We start from the raw sequence: 19,612 nt of genomic DNA, 5'->3' as shown, positions 1-19,612 counted from the left end.
ACTGCAAAGAAGGCCACTGTGTACCCCAAAGGATTGCTGACCTCTACTTCATACCCTTATCCTACTTGGAATAATGAGTGAAATGCTTAAAATATATAAAAAAGTATCACCCATTCAAATATCTATTTGTTAAAATATGGCTTTGTGTAGCTAATTTCAGTTAGAAAAGTAATATCCTCATTTCTATGACTAAGTCTTAGAATATGAGAAATTTCTCATGCATAGGCCCTTCCCTGAGCAGTAAGATGGGCATTTAGTTTAATTTATTGATAGACTAAAGAGAATGCACCCAACTTAACCTATCTTTTCTTAAAACTGTGAAGCAATAAATTATGAACCTGATGGAAAATAAATTTCCTAAAGCTGCAGGAAAGCTTGGTATGGCCAGGTTCTGACTGGCTGCCTTTCAGACTATGATGGCCACCAAACTATTTAAATCATAATAACAGGTTTTCTTTTCACAAATGCATGGAGTTGCCACGTTGAAATTTCCATTAGTCTGACCAGGTTCCTTACTGTCACTACAGAACATGTTAACAACCAAGATCCAGGCCATCATGCCCTAAAATGTCCTCTCTGATATGTTACTGTGTGTGTGGAGAGGGGGAAGAAAACATCATATTGCTTGGTTGTTGCCCCTTAAACAGCGGTAAGCAGAATCAATAGGCAGAAGATGATTCGAGAGTAAGCAGCGTGGCACAAGCAACGGACAGACGAGATGATCATGGCGCCCACCGAACACATTCCTAAGTTAGCACAGCTGCCGCAGTAACACGAAAGGTGCTGGTCTAACAGACTGAAACACTAGTCTGCTGAGCAACACTCCCGGGTCTCCACAGAGTAGCGTTTTTATTGCAGAATGTCTTTCATGAAAAATGAACAAAACTTTAAATAAATCACAATTACTTATTGCTTAGTATTTTGGATAATAAATTCTTTAGTTTATCAGTACCTCACGGCCTTCAAATGTGCATTCTTCAAATAGTTTCAATTACATATACATTCTTTCTCCTGAACAATAAATTATTCTTTAAAAAAAAAGGAAAAGGAAAAGATACATAATTTTAAAGCAAAGAAAAACAAAAAATATATATTTTCGACATTTATCTTAAACTTATATGAAAACGACTTTATGTTAGATGCTTAAATATAAATAATAAAAGACATTATGTTATTTACAATGTTACACTGTAAGTTGAGAGAGTAAAAATCTGACATTAACTCATAAAGACAGTAAATGATTTAGGAAAATATCCAAGTAATGTACAATGTGTATTTACAAAAGAATACATAATAGAACTTGTGATACATGGCCATTTCTTTTTGTCTGCATTTCTCTGCAGTATTTCATGGGTCTTTGTAGATAGAAATCACTGTGGCTGGAGGAATGCAGCCAGTACTAAATGATAAAACCAGGCCTTCCTTATTTTCCCTAATGTGAATCATGCACCTTTCAACCTTAGGCCAAAAAAAAAAAAAAAAAAGGAATAGTTACTGAGCAAGTTACCCTGGATAAACTCCACCTGTATCAAAACAGTCACACTTAAACAAGGAAGATGTGGCATATTGGTGTTTGGAACACGTTCACATACACACAGGTAGAGTGCTATTTTGTAGAAAGCATGAGCTGTCCAGGTACTCTTGAAGAAAAGTCATACCAAGCAAGAAGGGAGAGTAGAACAGAAAAGGAATCTTGAGTGAGAAAAAGGAGTTTTGCATATACTATGTTCCGCTGCATATCCTTCAGTGGGATATAATTTCGGGCCTAGGAAAAAAAGTTGTTATTGAACTTCTGGGCAATTTCCACTACCCAAAAACTCACAAAATCTTTCCACATGCTGGGAACATAGGTCTTGCTCCTTTGAATTGCCACAGCACTGCCTGAGTTTCAAAACAGGGACAGTTGAGAGCGATGTGTCAATTAAATGTCACAGAGATATCCCTGTGAACACAAATCTGGTGGCCTCAGCGGGTAGCCCCGAGGAGTCAGCTGTCCTTTCTTATCAAGGGATAAGATGAGAACACCATCCCAACAAACGCCACCTCTGTGAATAACCAGAATCAAATCGGAAATGAGATTTCCTCTTATCCTAAGTTTTCATGTATTTTTGCAACCTGAAAATTCACAGCAATTTTCACATTCAGGAGAATGTTCATTGCTCTCAACAGACTATTTCCTTTATTCCTGAAATTCTCCAGAATGAGACATTTGAATACTCCAGAGCCTGAAGACTTTGAAACAGAAATTTTAATATTTTTATTACTGATAGGAATTTCTTTATTGAAATATCTAAGAATGACTCAAGCCCTTCAAAGGCAATATTAGAATAATTTAGAGAACCTCTTTGGATTGACTGTCTCCCTCTTGCCATGAGTTTACTTGTTTCTACAGAACTGGGAAATCAGTGTGACCTGTGCAGCCTGACAGGGTTCCTCAGTGTAGGTCAACAAGCAAACGAGGACACTGCGGAGCACAGAGGAGGCAGATGGGAACATCGAAGGGCAGCTTGGCCTACCAAATACTCAGAGGAACTTCAAGGACCTGCAGACAGGCATCTCTGTGGATTGTAGAAACACATAGGAGCTTCATGATATGACTCGTGTCCAGCCTACATTTTTCTTCTAAGATCTACTTGCATGTTATTTCTTCCTTTAACTTAAACATAGAGATTTGGTAAAGAAATAGGTTCGGTTTACTTGCAAAGAAGAAGCAGTTACTCTGTCTTCATGCCTGGTATTTTGAATCCCTTGCTAATCTGTTCCCCATTTTGTCCATGGCTCCTAGAAGGCCATTTAGAACCCAGGTAAAGCTTCAATCTAATTTGATGGATATCAGGCAGGGCATGAAATAGGTCTGGAATTCTTAAAAACTTCTCTTATTTTCCTGAATTAGCGGTTTTTTCAAATGTTAATACTTCTAGGCCTTCCTTGGACTTACAATCACAAGAGAACATGCAAAGTTTAGACAGTAAAGCAAAAAGTAAGAAAGGGGAGGAAATGGGTGATACGGGCTGCAAATCAGAGGTCAGTACACAGGAGGGGGTCAGTTCTGCAAGGAAAGGTGCAATCTTTCCAACACCATTGACATTTCCTGGTGAATCATCATCATTCGTGAAAGGTTCTTACTAATCACAAATCACATGCACATTGGCCATTCCTGACAAAAATATTCATGCATAGTTATGACCTAACGAAGGCAACATCGAAAAATAAGGGAAAAATAATGAGGAGAAAGGAGTGGCCAACAAAACCGTTTAAGATCACAACTAAGTCACATAGCTGCTCTTCACCTGTGTCCTCTAAACACTCACTCCTAGACTCTATTTCCCTATGATGACATGTCACCACTATGTACAGCAGGCACATTTCACTCTAGAAGTATTTCAGGTGAACTGCTGAGTGTGCTGTTTAAGCTGCGGTTTTTGTGCCATAGCATGTCTGTTTTGAGCTGAGAAGACACAACTGATCACTAGCTCCCAAATCAGTGAAAAACACAAGTCAGGAATGATTGCACCTTTTCCAGCCACGGTTTGCTCTTCAATTAGAGGAGCTGCTATGTCATTCCCCCAGAGAGAAAGTGAAATTGAGTCCTCTTATAAGGTGTTGGATTTACCCTGGTAGCAAGCCAGAACACATTTTCTATGCTACCCTCAAAACTGTTGCTTTTTGTCGAGAAAAAAATGGAAATAAATTAAATGGTAGCTCCTTTTAGTAAGAGCAAGCTGTCTTCTGATTTATAATATAGTTTTTAAAAAGTCACAATATTACTTTCTTCCTAATATTTAACATTACTTAATGCAGTTTCCTGCTTTAATTAATAGTAGCATGCTGTTGGATCTACTATTATCTCAGAGCCCAGTGAAGCAAACCTTTGGCTGGCAGAGTAGACACAACTCATTTCATATACTGAAAGCAAAAGAAAACTTCATACAAAAGAGAGGAGTATTTGGATGGATGTGCCATTACAAGACGTACTGATTGGGTGCTACTGTAAGCAAACAGAGGAACCGTTGCAAGTCTTGCAAATCATATGTCCAGTCAACATCATAATGCAATGCACAAGAAGCCAGCAAAAACTGAATGTATGGGAGGTTTTGCTGAAATACTGTGGAAAAGCAATCGCGGTAACAGTACAAAACTTGCTCTTGACATAACATAACATAAAGGCACCATTGATATCTTTCTCATTTTGAAATACTGTAAAAAATTGCTACATATGGCACATAACACATTTTTACATACATATATTTAATTTATAAAAGTTTTTTTTCCTGTTTTCTATTTGCAGAACTGCTAAAATAAAATAAATTGTTTAATTTAAGGTGGAATACTTTATTATATAAAATAAAGTTTTACAGGTGAATCTATGTGTTTATTTAGGTTTATACAGCGATAGGGTCTTGGTTAGCGATTACACTAGACAGCCTGGCCTGCAAATCTTCCTGTGTAGAGAAGCGGCCTGCTGGGTTAGTCCTGCTGTCAGCCAGGCGGAAGGCAGGCGCTGCCTCAAGACCGGCTGCCAGGGGGTTCTGTATGCCCAGGAAAGGTGTATCTTCACCTACTCTTTCATCTTCTGTTTCGCTCTCTGAGTTACTGCTCTCAGCGCTTGTGGTGTTGTCCATTTCCAACCTGTTGGCAATGTGGCCATTGGGCTTGGTTCTTTTGGCCCGCCGGCTGTTGGTGAGTTTCTTAACAGGCTCTTGGGCTGGCTCGTACTCCTGGGTGGTTTCATACTCCTCGTCCTCCACTATCCTCAAGGGGCTAGGGGGCAGGCTGTTGCTCTCATGCGCGGGGTTGTGGTGGAAGGAGTTGAATTGCTGAGGGTGATGGTCATACTTCTCCCGCAGCCTTGGTGGTGTCACTAGAAGCAGAGGTCTCTCTTCTTCCACAAAGGGACTGACTGCCATGGAGGGCATGGACACCGCCGTGCTGGACACAGGTGGAGACATTTCCGAAGGGGGCGATTTGGGGGAGCTTGGCGTGTGGAAATCTACAGGTGACATACGAGCCGGGGTGGTCATTGCTGACACATACCTGTGTGAGCATAGAATACCCCACATAAGTGTGGTGGAAGAAGTGGCATAGAGTAGGAAGGGTAAGGGGACAGAGTTCAGGATATATAACCAGAGAACAAAGAATTTCTATTCGTTGTATACTTCTTGCTTTTTACACTAGGACATTCAGCACCCTTGGAATCCAAAATTATGCAGCCAAGAGTTTCCTCACAGGAGTGCATGCACAGATCAACTAAATTGCCTAGCTCATCAAAGCTTTTAAGACTTTCAATCTCGTCATGATTTTAAATAAAAGCATGAGTCAAAACAAGAGGGCACTAGGTCCTGGAACCCTCTCAGTTTATAAGGACTAAGGCTCAGGGATTTGGAAGAGAAAGAAGTATTACTTAAATACTATACCTTCCTAAAGGCCAAAGTGTCTTAGAGAATGAAGCCCAAATGGGGAATGGAAGAAGATCTAAGATGAGTTGCTGAGAGCTGGATCTGCATGCATTTGGATCTGTGTGCCTTGTTTCTCCTTAGCTCAGCTATAAGGTTATGTCTTATGAAAAAAAAAGAGCATAGTAACTTAGATTTATTCCTGATAACAGTGTAACACATTTGTGTGCTGTAAATTTTTCCACCAAATGCTACTTCTTAACATTCAATTTGCGACTATCCATCTCAGTGACGAAGACATTCAAAGATAAGCCTGAGAGAACCTTACATCAGCTTCCTGGTCTACCTTTCTTCCAAAACTTACAGCTGCATCAATCTTGACGTATCTCTGTGACTGCTTAAGGGTTAGCTGTACCATGTTACCTTATGTCATGTTATTTCTGATAACGCTCAGTGAATCTCACTGACAAGACACTGAGTGCATTGTTTTTACCATATCATGCTTTCTTCCTCCAGAGTTAGTAGACCTTACTTGACACTGAAGATGTGGCTTATTCAGAGTCACATTTCTCAGCTTTTGACAAAAATGTTACCAATGCCTAGCACTCAGTGACTCTTTTCTTCACATTGGCATTCACAGAATCTAATTTGACTTGACCTGGGATGACACAGGACACCACCATCTGAACATTAGCTAACAGGAACCCATTCACTTTCCTGCTCTTCAGCCATGATTCAGAGTTATATGGATGTGAGATCTGGCTGTATCTAAAATGGGAAAAGTGTCTAGAGATTGAAATATTTGGGGCTTGAGTCTTCAGACTTTTTGCTTTGGGGATACTAAAATTAAGCTCTCTGTGAAATGCTAATCCAAATTCAACCAACACATAAAAGTGCTTCACCTTTTCTTTCCATGGTCTCTGGGTTCAGCTATATTATACAGTCTTAGAGAATGTCTGGGATATGAAAGGAAGCCTACCACAGTAGGGAAATGTCAACTTTTAAAAATAAATATCACATGTAGTGATAAAAAAAGAATTTACTCCTAGCCTCTTTTTCAGGTTTCAAAAAAGATTAAATTAGGGCAGATAAACTTCATTAATACATAAAGTTATAATTATATAAATTTAAGAGTAATGTTTTAAACTAGTTTTGGGCCATGCCTACCTTTTAACAGAGGAACAGTGCAAACATTAATTCCATAAAGCTCTGACATACCATTTTGGGATATTTCATATAAAGGCCCTCGAAGAAATGACTAACAGGCTGTATCTGACCTGAAAGCCAAGAACTTGTCATCCTTTGTTGTAAGCACTTCCCAGTTCATGAGGAAAGAGGCTATCAATATTATCTCCACTCACGTAAATACCAAATAAGTATGTATTCTACATTGTGTAGATCTTTTAACAACTGGTCAAAGATTAGACTGAGATGACAATAAAGTAAATAAGCAAACGAAACCCCACTGAATTTGAAAACAAATAACAGCTTACTTATGGGCTAGAAATGCTGGTTGAGTATTACTCTCTCTCAGTTTAAGTGAAAATAAATGAAAAGAATCTATAAATTCAGTATTCCTATTAATTTCAATTTACTTTTCTCTGTTATTTATTTTACCTTTGCTGTAACTCCCCAACCCCAATCCAATATCCCCAGAAGAAAGCCAAAACGTTCTGGAACAAAGGGCCATATCAAAGGCAATATCTGCTTTGAAAAACCACCTGTGAAGACTGCCAGGTGCAGCATACAAAAGATTTATTTATTCATCCTTTCTTGGATTTCATAAAAGGGATAATCTATGGTGTAATGCAAACGGTTGTCCCCCATGACAGTCAGCAGTGACATAGCCCTCCATTTGCTTTAACTGAGGCTAGAAGGTAAGAGAGAGTTAGCACATGAGAACATGAGGTCAATTTGACCAGAGTTTGGATATCTGGCAAATTGGAATTATAGAAGGGTCCTTAGCAATCATTGGTGCCATCTCTCTAAAGTTACAACTGAGGAAACAAATCCCAAGTGGGTCTGAGCCTAAGGTCGGAGCTAGGAACTCCAAGTTTGCTGCACCTTTCCACATCAAATCACTCGAGCTCTTTAAGAGTCTGTTGCCTGTCAGCCACTGGGACGTCGTGAGACGCTCAGAAGAAATAAGTTCAGTCAAACAGAAAGATGACTTCATCAACTAGGAGCATTCCTAGAACAGGCAACTGCTGCCCCTGATTCTCATTATAGTAGATTTCCTTAGGTGAGACCGCAGGTGCTCACGGGGATTCTCTTACTGGGGTTCTTTCTCCTCTGCAGTAGCTTTGCCCTTCGGTTTTACCTTTCACTATGAGGAGAGTCTCGGTAGGAGTCGGGGGTGTCTCTGGCATGCCTGAGGAAGCTGTTACATTCACGAGGGCCTCCCATGCCATTAAGACGTCCTCTTGGGCCCCCAGTTGGGCTGCTGTGCCTACTGTTTTCTACTGATGACATCATGATTACAGAGTGGCTTTCTGAAATGATGCTCTCAGTGTGTCCATTGCTCCAACTAGAGGGGAAATGTGAGAGGCAAAGATATATATATGTATATATATATTTTTAAGTTATATGCAAAAATGGAAATGAAAGAAAGTAATCTGGCAAATATTTCAAATTATTGGTGCATCAGTAGTTTACTACAACATTACTTGTCTCTGAATACAATTGTTATAAAGATAATTGCTATATAGAAAGGAACTTGATTTGGATTGGTTTTGTAAGGATACTGTTTATTCATTTGTTCATTCATTCAATACATATTTATCAAATGTCACTCTGTACTAAATATTCTCATAATCATTGTGTTCTTGAGTGACTTAGGTTAAGGAAGCATTTGTCCTTTGAGCTACATTTGGACGTCTAGTGTTGCCCTTGGTTACCTGGGCATTTGAGAATTTAGGGTTCAGTTATTTAACCAATTTCTCATGTACTTTTTCCAGGGCAATTTAATTATTGGAAGAAGTCAACTTCTAAGTATTATAGAGCATCTAAGACTGACTCTTCCTAGTGTAGCAATTCAGTGAGTGGTTGGGCATGAGTAAAGATAATCTCTAAAATAGGAAACAACAATCCTTAAGGTGAGTAATATTTTCCCTTTTTTGGTGATAAAAATAATTAAGGCTCGAATTTAAACAGCAAGAGCCAGCTGATGTCTAAAGTCTGTTTTTGTTCCAAACCATACATTTAACTATAATTCACTGTCCAATAAGTGTCTTCTGTCCCTTTCTTAGGCAGTGATAGCAAAAGAAATGTGCAAAAATTCATTCTTGGAGAAATGCCATGCAATTGTTTTATTCTCATACCTGTGACTAGGAGTCTGGGTGACAGTAGTGGAATGATGAGCTGTCGAGGTATAGTGACTGGTGGAAAAAGATGTCTCCACTTCTCTCTCAACAATATGCTCACTAGAGATGACATTTTTAGATACGTATTGCTGGATAAACAAAGAGACACAACTTGAAGATTCATGAAAATCAAAACATTGTTAGACACACATAAAATCTGTTCTAGTACATATGCTCCACAATATATTCCATTTCTCCAATGGTCAGATGGCAAATCCTACCCTCGCTACTGTGTCTTTTAGATTTGATGAATGGAGTTAATGAATTACTTTCCAGATGTGCACCCAATGTAGGTCCTACGATCATGACTACGTATTATAAAAACAGACCTAATGTTTCTATTTCCTTTCCAGTTGATAATGTGAGAATTCAATATAAATCTCTGCCCAGTATTCATTTTTGTCATGATTGTTGCAAGTGAAAGATGAACAGATATTGAGTCAAACAAAAGCATAGAGATGGTTTGTCTTATTTCAAATGTTAAGTTAGTAGAAGAATTGTTTTTTAAATCTTTTTTTTTAATCTACCTTTTTCTTTCAATTTCCTAGCGCTGCTCATGTTGCCTTAATGATATCACCAAAATTCTTAACTTATTGTCAGTGGTAGGACTAACAAGGTTACTGAAAGATTTGAAGGTTTTACAGCAGTTGCCAAGGTCACACATCTTGACGAAGCACATAATATATAGCAGTGCAAGTAGATTCTACTTTATTTTCATCACCAAATCACAGTGGCTATTACCGCTTTCTATCAGTGAAAGAGGCACATCTGAAGTTGTGTTTTAAATGCTATTAATATTTACACTAGATTGAGTTAAATGAGAAGAGGTATGGAAAGGAATACTCTTAGATAAAATAAGGCCCCTTATAATCTGATGAGCTCTGGGCTGTAAAGGAACCTGATATATCTGTGGAAACCCCAAAATATACAACTTAAATTATGCTTAAAATTCTAGATGATTCTTTTAACAGAAAAGTTATACCGTGTGGATCTTTCTGGGATGTACAGCTAGACTGCTTTAAAGGAAAGATGTCAATGTCATATACAGCGAGCTATTCCCAACCTCTGTACCATTTCAATCATGCTCCTTGGAAGGCGATGTAAGTTCAGTGACTCTAATGAAAATAATATTTAACAATTTTTGAACACTCACTAACTGCCACTGGGCTAAGTGTTGTACATAATTCTCTCATTCAATGCTCACAAGAACTTTTTGAAGTAATTATTTTTAGGCCTGTTTTCATAACAAACAAAAAAGGTTTAGAAAGGTTAAAGCCCAAAGTCATACAGCTTGAGCCATAATTGGAATCCAGAAAGTCATTCTGCCTTCTATATATTATAGCATTCATAGTGACAGATTACAGGTGTGTCTGTAGTGAATGCATTTATCAACTGTGCATAACATTCTAAGGGACACTGGTAGGGGGAGGAAAGCAGCAGAACATTAATATATCAGCACCTTACTCTAACAGTCTCCCAAAAGTCTTTGCTACAAGATTTGTTGGTGATTTAGTAAACATCAACTCTGAACTTGGGTCTATGAGATATTTGCTCCACATAAAATATACCTTTTTCTATAAGATAGAAAATGGTAGTGCGATATCATCTCTGAGCTTTGCTTATAAAAAGCCAAACATCAGAGGAAAATGAAGAATCATAGTGGAATAAGAAGAGCAATACTTCAAAAGCCAGGAAAACTAAGTCTGGCACTGGCCCTTACCTGTAAAAGGGGGAGGTTTGGAAGATGATATCTAAAGACTCTCAGAATCTAATATTCTATGACTTAGTTATATTTAAAAGCCGAGTGCTTGGTAAATTTTAAACAAAATATTTGAATGATTAGGGGTATATTTCATCTGGAGAGTTTGACATCATGTAGAAAGAGTCAGGGAATAAAAAAGCATTATATTCTTCCAGTTTTGCTGAGAAGCAAGTTTGATAAGTTACTTGACCTTTCCATGCCCTAATTTCTTCCTCTGTAAGTCAAAATCAGCAGATTGTCAGACACTGTAAAATGCCTCTAATAAAAATCACTCTAAAGTCCTTAGCTCTGTTATCAGTACTAATCAGTTATAGACTAGAGTAGCCTTCATTTCCAAATTATAAAAATAAAACATTTCCTTCTGATTCTTGTATCATTAATTTTATTATTTTTTCTTTGTGTTTTCCTTTTCTTTCTTCCAGTTATGGCCTCCCTACAGAACAAACCCAAAGTTATTATTCCAGCCCCTTAATGAACACTTTGGAAGAGGAAATGTGCTGGTTTTACAGTAACCAAATCCACTTTAAAAAATGTCCCCATTATTTTCTCCTGGCGAAACCTTGGATTCCTGGAAGCTGCGGAGATTAATGGTAGCAGCTAAGAGCCTAAGAGCTTTAGAAAATAAACTTCAAGGTGCCTGAACAGAGGAGAGATGCTCAGCTTTTCCACTGGCCAGAGTCAACATACATTCACCAGCTGGACGTTCTCGGGGGGTGGGTTAGGGTGGTGAGGCCCATTTGCTATGTTCACCATGTTGTTTCGTTCAGACCGAAGACTCTGCCGAAGCCGGTCATGAAGCTTTTTCCGCTGTTTCCTGCATATGAAAAATGGAGCATTTATTTTCTATTATTTATATTTCTTAGTACAGTCAATTCTTTCATCGACCAACATGTAACTCAGGCAGTAGACTGGTAGTAGGGGTGGGGGTGAGGGTGGGCCATTTTATCTCAGAATCTGCCTATGGGCAGATATGGAACCGCACGTTATTAGCAAATAGTTTTGAGAAGCTGAAATTTAACTGGACTGCTGAGAGATTAAAAAAAAGAGACAGGAGAAGACAAGATAAGCCAAATTGATACTTGGCTAAAACCCCAACTTTCCTAGTCAGTCCGTCTTTGCCTAAGTCTTACAGATAGTCATTGGTCTTAGGTAAAAATTTGTGCTGTGCAATCGATAAAGCAATTTCATTTATAATTTTGCCTGTGTGTCTCTTAAGAAAATGAAGTTAGTATTGAATCAACATTATACATAGTGTGTGTGCACGAATAGTATAGCATTGTACATGAGTTAAGATATGTATATATTTTCCCAGTAGATTCTGGCACAATTGTAATACAATCCTACTCTAGTAACACTTTTTTGGATAATTGGTAATGAATATTGAAATATCGAGATTGAATCTAATAAGACTCATAAGGTGGACTCCACGAAGGCTCGTCTTCTATCACTTACTAAATTCTGGCAACACACTGAATCCTGGGATATTAAGAAAGCATCATCCTTGCCCCTGATTTTATGGTATAAAAGTACATATTCTTTGTTCCTCAATGCAACATTCAGATCACAATAATATTCCCATGGCTAGTTTTGGCAAGAGAATTTCTATGATGAAGCAACAAAACAAAATTGTTAATATTATTTCAGTCTTGAAGTAGAGGTTATATGTCAGAAAGAAAGTGGAGGGAATTCATGTCACACAGTAATTATATTTCTTAATATGGACTCAGTTTAAAAGACCAAACACAGTGAACACAAATCTGCTTTAACATTTTCCTTTTGTTCTTTCAAAGCAAGTTTTGCTTGATTTTCCTCCCATGAGATTCCTTTTGTACATCTCACACTTTGAGAGCACTTGAACTGGAAATTTAATTAGATGAAATTGAAAATAATCAGTATAATGTTCAGAAAACTGCATTTCAAACACCGCCAAGTGTTTCCTTTATCTTTTAAGCATTAGTGTGAATTGGACGTGCGCTAAGCAGTGAGTGACATATAAGCGCATCTTTGGTACCTACCACTGTCCTCTCAGGATGTGATGTGTGCACCCACATCCACGCATGTGTGTGTCCCCAACCCTTTCTCCAGTCACGGGGCTGTGGTCACTTATCAGAAGTCGTTTGAACATTTTCACACTAATAAGCAAAGCTTTCTAATGCGATTAGGAAACGTCCTACAAATAGATTTTTCAGAAGAAAAAGTAAGGGGAAAAGTCTCCTTGTGCCCCCTTCTCTTTTCAAGACTGAGCTGTGGAGGTGCCTTTCTGCAAAGCCCTTGCTGGCTATGCCATGTGTTTGTGAAGGGAGAAGGCCAGAGGAGGACGGTTTACTTGGTTTTGCAGTAGGCCACCACACACATGATGCCGACCACTAGCAGGGCGATGCAGATGCCGGTGATGGTCAGCACCCTCTTCTGGTAGAGCTCCTCCGCTTCTAGAAAGGGATGAGAGCAGATGTCACCAAAGGCCCCTTTGACCTGCCAGGACTTACAAACGAGTAGTTGGCATGCTGCATGGCATTGTCCATATGCAAAAGATAATTAATGCATGATAATTCATTACTTTTTGCAGATACACTTAACGTACAGCAAATAATAATAACTGGCAAATAATAACTGGCAAATAATAAACATTGACTATAGAATTACTATTCGGTTAAAACTGTAGATTTTACTTTTTAAAAAAATCTCTTGCAAACATCTCTTGCAAAGACAACGGGAATCAACAACAATAAAAGTAGCTGGGATGGGCTTCACTGGGACCCTCCTCTCCTCTTTTCTGCCTCCGCCCCCAGTCTCTTTTGATTTCCCAGCTAGTTTATATTCCAGTGGTCTTTACAAAGAGCCATTTCTAATTTAAAAAATAAACTCAAAGACATATGCAAACATGAGCTTGACTTGTAGTTAGCAACAAAATTGGGGCTGGGTCCCTATGATTTCACAGGTAAAATATGAACATAAGCTGCACAATATGGAGAAGCAGGGCACTGTATCAGAGAAAACCCTATGTGATAGTCCTGGTCCAACGTGTAGTTTTGTCATTTGGAGGACAATTATTACTTCATCAACTGTACTTAGAGACCATATTTATCTGTAGCAAGAAACCATTAGCTCAACTAATGAGTGATTTGGAATAGATTATACATTTCTGCATTGACCAATACGGCAAATTAGTTAATATATGTTACACTAAGGAAGTTCGATACCTAGAACTTTGGACTAAAGGTACTATTGTACCCCAAATGCAACCAGTCTCTTACTCATGAAAGCCTACCTATCTGCAAATCAGTTTTTTTTTTTTTTGTGAGGATAACTTGATTCTACTATGGCAGGCTAGGTTCTTAGCAAGATTTGCTGATTTAGTGGTGAACCTTATCCTTTAGGAACTAAGCTTCCAACCAGTCTAATTACACTTCCCCAAGAGAACTCAACTGGTACATAATCAGCCACTTAGGCTATGCTTGATAATCTGATTAATAAACTGATCGAGAACTGGGAATATTGTACAAATGAAGTTCTCTTATGCGGACATCAACATGGGGCCTTACTGAACAATTTCAGTTTACATTCTCAGTCTCAGTAACCACACCTTTTTGCTCTGTCGAGAGGGTAATTTGCAGGAAGTTTTCTTGAAATGAAAAAGTATGTTTTAGTTTCTATGATACAGTAGACCTTATCATTAAACAAAACATTTCCTACAAGCCAAGCCCATGGTAATCAAATTCCAGTTAACAGGTCAGAAACGTTGTCAAATCAAATTAATATAGCACTGATTATTAACAGGAGGAGGAGAACAGAAGTCAGTGGGTAAAGACTAGAATGTCGCAGAGATTAGACAAAAACAAACCAAAAGGGTTGGAAGTGGAAAAGAAAAACAAACCAAGAGGACAGACAGACTGACAGAATGACAGAGAGAAGGAGGAAGTCAGGTACCTCAGGTACCAGGGAAAACAAGGTTAAAAGTGAAGGAGCCATCTGAAGTCCCTGGCACAGCATGCCTGATACTAAGGGAGGAAAAATAAAAAAAGGAAACCGGAGGGAGGAAATGCTCAGGTGAGAAGAAAAGGTGGATGCAGAGTTGGAAGGGTTACTCCATACAGCATAACTCCTAACCTAGGCTGGCCGTCACATGGAAGCCACAATTAGAAAGCAAAGCGGCTGGTGCACTGCGGTGAAACAATGAACCAGGAGACGTAAGAGTGGTGTCACATGTTTTTGTGCTGCAGAAGTCAAGTGAGGACAAGGAATGTGAATGCTTCTGTGTTAATGGCTGTGTCTGCTGCCTCCCCTCCCCCATAGCCACAGGACAGGGAATTACATTTTATAGGGTGTTAATCTGTGAGCTGATGCCACTGGAGCTTCTTCTTTGACCTGGCATCTGGATTGGCTTTCAGAATATACATCTAAGAAGCAGAGGCACCCACAGGTCCTTCTCCGTGGGGCCCAGGATGCAGAGCAGGGCCCCTTTGGCTGTGGCAAGTTGGTGAAGAAATAGGAGTCTAAAAGTATTGTTGCCAAGAAAATGAAGACCCTGCTCTCTGTGTCCTTTTTCGCTGACTCCATTTTTCCTTCTCTTAGAACAGTAAGGGTTTGGTGGCATTGACCTCTTAACATTCTATCCTTAGGAAAAACTTTGAACTTGCTTCTGCAAACTACAAAAAGTGACTTATTTAAGAATAAGTGGGGACAAAAGATCATACATACTCTCAGTAATTCTTTTGAGAAGTTTTTTGGTTGTCGTTAATTATTAAAGAATAGATTGACCGGAGTTTGTGAACAAATGGTATATGATGACTTACCCATTCTTCCTACGTTATGTAGGAAGGCCCACATTTTCCAGTGAATTCAGTCAAGGAAATAAAAAGGCAGCCCAATAAAGGCCAAAGGGTAAAGCAAAAGTGCCGAAATGAAGCAATTAAAGCCAAGGCCTGTAGAATACAGATGTGGGGTTAGGATTCCGTATTCACATCAGCCTTTACTGAAAGCGTTAAATGCTCCTCATCTAAATTTCTGTTTGATTTTCCGGTGGTTTACTAGATCAGGTGACCCCACACTATATGAATGTATTGAAAGAAAAAAATGCTTGATGAGAAATAATATTAACCCCTTTTCCCTCTTCATCTTTCCTAGTGTAACAGGGTCATTAGGGCAAGAGTAAATTAGAGGCAGCACTGAAAAAAAAGAAGCCCTCAGTCGAGTTGGCGGATCTGCCTTAATGAGTGGAAATGATTCTGAGACTTCACTCTATGGCTGGATGCGTTGAAGAGAATCAGATCAAGCACCGTTGTTTTGTTTTGTTTTGTTTTTCACTATGATCTGGCCAGGCCAAGAGACAGGGGCCTTGCCTTTCTCAATTTTAAGTGGCCTTTAAGGTCTGATTTTCCTTAAGGATGGAATGTTCTGGCCCTGGGACTATAGAGCCCTCTGCAAAGATTGCCTTTAAGAGACATTCAAATGCAAGTACAGTGTGTCTTTACTAACCCTTAAGATCTTACCGAAGGAGAAATGGTATGTCTGAAATATCCTTTACTGTATGTACTTCACTGTTTGGGAATAAAAATAGTAAGTTCTATAGTCGGACCCTAAAATGATAAAGCGGGGAGGATGCTGTTACTGAGAGGACTGGAGGTGATGGTAGAATGTTTTCTCTCTCTGCAGGAAAGGCCAATAAGTTTTTTTAGAAGTGGGACAATTTTTATCCCGAGGGAAGTAACCCGAATAGCTAACTCCCCTCATATACACGGCCTGCCACCAGAGTGATGTTGGTAGGCCCTGCTGTGCATCTCATTTTGGGGAGATGTTCTCTGATGTGCAAAGAACCACATATAAATGAGGGGGTTTTTCTCATCAAGCAAATAGTTTTCTCCTGAAAAATTTTTGGAGCAATGGGCAATTGAGTTTTTATTCCTATAACTGCTATATCCTGCAACAGCCTCATTTTCCATAAATAATGGAAGGTACATTAGGTGAGACTGTGATGTTATCAGCCAAAAGAAAACATCAAATGTAAGGTGCCCTCCGTGCATGATGTCACTGACACCAGCTGGATGGGGATCAGATATTCTGTTAATTAAGACATTGGTGACCCATGACCACGTCCCAGGGTTGCACGCGGTATTCAGGAGTCGCGGGGCCTGTGCTGTGGAGCCTCTGGGAAGGTAGCCTGGCTTTCCTTCCTCCTGAGACTGTTTAGGATGCAGGCCTTCGAAAGAAGCAGGCCCCAAATTCATATGCTTATAGGAGACATTTTATGTTTACAGTGTGAAAATTTCTATTTGATTATGGGTCTGGATAATCTTAGTGACTCAAGTTTAATTCCATTAGGACTAGAACTTCCACTTAAAATAGCGCAAGGCTTATTTCTTTCTGTTTCTATTTCCTTTTTTATAAGATAATGAAGTTGGCCAGAGTTGTGCTTGAATATCTCCAGAAAATCAGAGCAGTTTATGCCTGTTCGTATAATATTGTGTTGTAAGGTAAGGGCTTTCTATGCTATTATATTAAATATATGATTTTTACATCGTATGTCAAACTCCCATCAGCCTAAGATGTGGTGTTTTTTAAGGTGATGCATTTTAAAGTTTCTTTGGTTCTCAAGCCCCTGGTTTGGTTCTTCCTTGTAGCCTTCTGCACCACTCCAACTTACCCCTGCTCTGAAATAACAGCATGGCCAGATCCAATTAGTGGGTCAAAGAACGTGGGATAGATGTGAATTTGTAGCAGGTGAGGTGATTTTAAACTCTAAGTGAAGTTTGGGAATCTAAAAGCTGCTGCACTCAGTAACGTTTCAGTAAACTAATCATAGGTTGAAAGCAGAGAAATCATTGTTATAGCTGTATGATCCCTTCTAAAGAAAAAGGAAATTAGTTAGGAACTGAAAGGTAAGAGGAGGAAGGGAAAAAGATTTCAGCTCATAGGCTCTAAATTCTGCAGGCTAAAAGGAATGATGATTGGTCCATACCCATAAATTCAATCCCAAGATGCTCTGCCAATGCAGAAAGTTGACAAAAAAAGAAAGAAAGGGAAAAAGTTTCAGAAAAGAGCAATACACTGCACTCCAAAACACATTACACATGACTATTACGGCTCTGTGCGTGCACATCGAGCAGGACAAACGGTGGTGGTTAACGAAGCAGTGCTCAGGTACGCCTCCACGAGTCCACACGGGGAACTTCTCTTTTAAAAGGTGTGCAAATACCAGCACACTGTGTCTTTATTAACCCTTAAAAGACTTACTGAGGGAGAAGCTGTTTAGCTGAACTATCCTACGCTCCTTCATTGTTTGAGAATAGAAATATCATATTTATAATCAGAAAAGGCATTTGGTATTATTTCATTCCTGTCTTTTCAAAAGGCAGAAGCAAAGTTCCAGAAAAGTGAAAAAAATTTTTTTCTTTCTTTTTTTTTTTTTAACCCAAAGACACACAGTGGCAGAGCCAAGACCAGAAGCCAAGAGGGTAGTAATTTGGTTTGAAAATTTTATCACGTTGGATTTATATTTTTCATTAGATATGCTCTAATATCTCTCATCGTTTTGGTTATTTATCTTTTAAAAAACTCTCTTTTTTCTCCTAAGCTTCCACTTTCTCCAATATTTACCTGGTATTTAACAAACACTTCTTTCCCAAAAGCCAGACAGGGCACTGGGGCATCAGAATCTGCTTCCAGTTTTTTTCATATAATTCCTGGTGATGCAGGAAACTCAATGCCTTTTAAAACTTGTAGAAAAGAAAAAGATGGGGGAAGATACAATTCCTGTTGTCTTCAGTTAATTTTAATTTATTACTCCCTTAAATAACAGAGAGCCAATTCAATTAGATGATCACTCCACAGTGCTGAGCTCTGATGCCCAGATGAGAGCCGACAAGTACAGGCATTCAGAGGACCTGAGGGCAGCTGTGGAAGGCAACTCAGAGGAGTGAACCCACAGCCCCCAGTCCTGGCAGATCTGACTGCAGAGACACGAGGATTGCAGGGATCGTAGGGCTAGTAGAGCCAGCACAGGCTCAAGTGAGAAATGGGTAAAACTGGGCAAAGTAAAAAAAAAAAAAAAACACCTCTAGAAATGACCGATCCCATTCTTGAAACAAAAATTGTTCATCAAGTTTCACCAGGTGGGACTTTTTAGGAGTTCCTTATTTATGCGAGTATGGTGTAAAGGCAAGGGCAAAATAAAAACAGAGGTTCAGAGGTCTACATTTTTTCCCTTGATCACTGATTAGAGAGATACCAAGGTGGTCCACAAATATGGCAAGGCATCTCTTAACTTTCAAAATGTGTGGTGGAGTGCAAAACCGTCAGTTTGGGTTTGGACAAAGAGCCTCATAGAGAGAGGGCAGTGTAGAAGGTAAGCGTGCTGGAGACATCCTGGTTTCTGGTCCTGCCTCTGCCATTTACCTGTTCATTGACTTGGACAGCATAATTTCTCATTGACAAAATGCTTATGGTACTAACATGGCTCACAGGGCAACCCTGTGGGATAAAGGAGCCATGAAATATGCCCGCCAACAGCAGAAGGGTTTAATAGCTGGGAGAACAGACACATCTGGAGACTCACCTTGGGCCAATTACTGCATGTAGGTTTTCTTTTAACTAATTTCATGGTCAGGAAAACTCTGAATGCTTCTGGGATATGTCAAAAATTTATACTTTAAAAACTTGCCAGGAAATGAAGTTTCCCAGATTAAGAAATATATATATATATATCAAGTAGTAAATCGAGTAACAATGATAATGAGAGGCAGTATTATAATAGAGAGACCCCTCTGTCTTAGGTCCAGGATAAACCAGAGGATGTAGCGTTATTTTGGTTGTACAATGTTCACAGCAAAATAACAATTTATTCATATCCAAACAAATTTCTCTTGCCTCTGTGCAACACTCAATTTGACAAATGGACTTTTTTTTTTTTCTATTTGTTTCCCTTATATAAATTTTGGAACACCAAGGAATAAAAATTCATTTTCCGAGTATGTGATAATGAATTTCCTTACATATTTCCATGAGGGTACAATCAATTTTTTCCCCTAGAACCATCTCCATCTCTCATCTTTTCCTCCTACCCATCAGTAATAATTTAAGGGTTAAAATCAAGAGATATT

The 19,612-nt window shown here is 39.0% G+C and overlaps 1 protein-coding gene across 12 annotated transcripts in view; it reads right to left on the bottom strand.

Annotated features, from left to right (window-relative positions):
- Positions 1–823: 823 nt before the first annotated feature.
- The window catches only part of NRG1 (neuregulin 1), a 1,003,268-nt gene continuing 984,479 nt past the window's right edge, over positions 824–19,612 (bottom strand). For 5 of the 12 annotated variants that reach the window (XM_011372024.2, XM_011372016.2, XM_023538399.1 and 2 more), the window contains 5 exons: positions 12,844–12,946; positions 11,205–11,331; positions 8,714–8,844; positions 7,714–7,920; positions 824–5,034 (listed from right to left, as the gene is read on the bottom strand). In XM_011372024.2, the coding sequence (XP_011370326.1) occupies positions 4,383–5,034; positions 7,714–7,920; positions 8,714–8,844; positions 11,205–11,331; positions 12,844–12,946 (1,220 nt within the window). In that variant the 3' untranslated portion in view covers positions 824–4,382. Of the gene's footprint in view, positions 5,035–5,414; positions 5,557–7,713; positions 7,921–8,713; positions 8,845–11,204; positions 11,332–12,843; positions 12,947–17,472; positions 17,497–19,612 lie in introns of all 12 variants that reach the window. The other 7 variants (XM_011372000.2, XM_011372009.2, XM_011372004.2 and 4 more) reach the window with 4 other exon arrangements.

Source organism: Pteropus vampyrus, unplaced genomic scaffold (genome assembly GCF_000151845.1).
Source record: "Pteropus vampyrus isolate Shadow unplaced genomic scaffold, Pvam_2.0 Scaffold8, whole genome shotgun sequence".
Lineage (NCBI taxonomy): Eukaryota > Metazoa > Chordata > Mammalia > Chiroptera > Pteropodidae > Pteropus > Pteropus vampyrus.
This window is presented reverse-complemented; position numbering and strand designations above follow the sequence as displayed.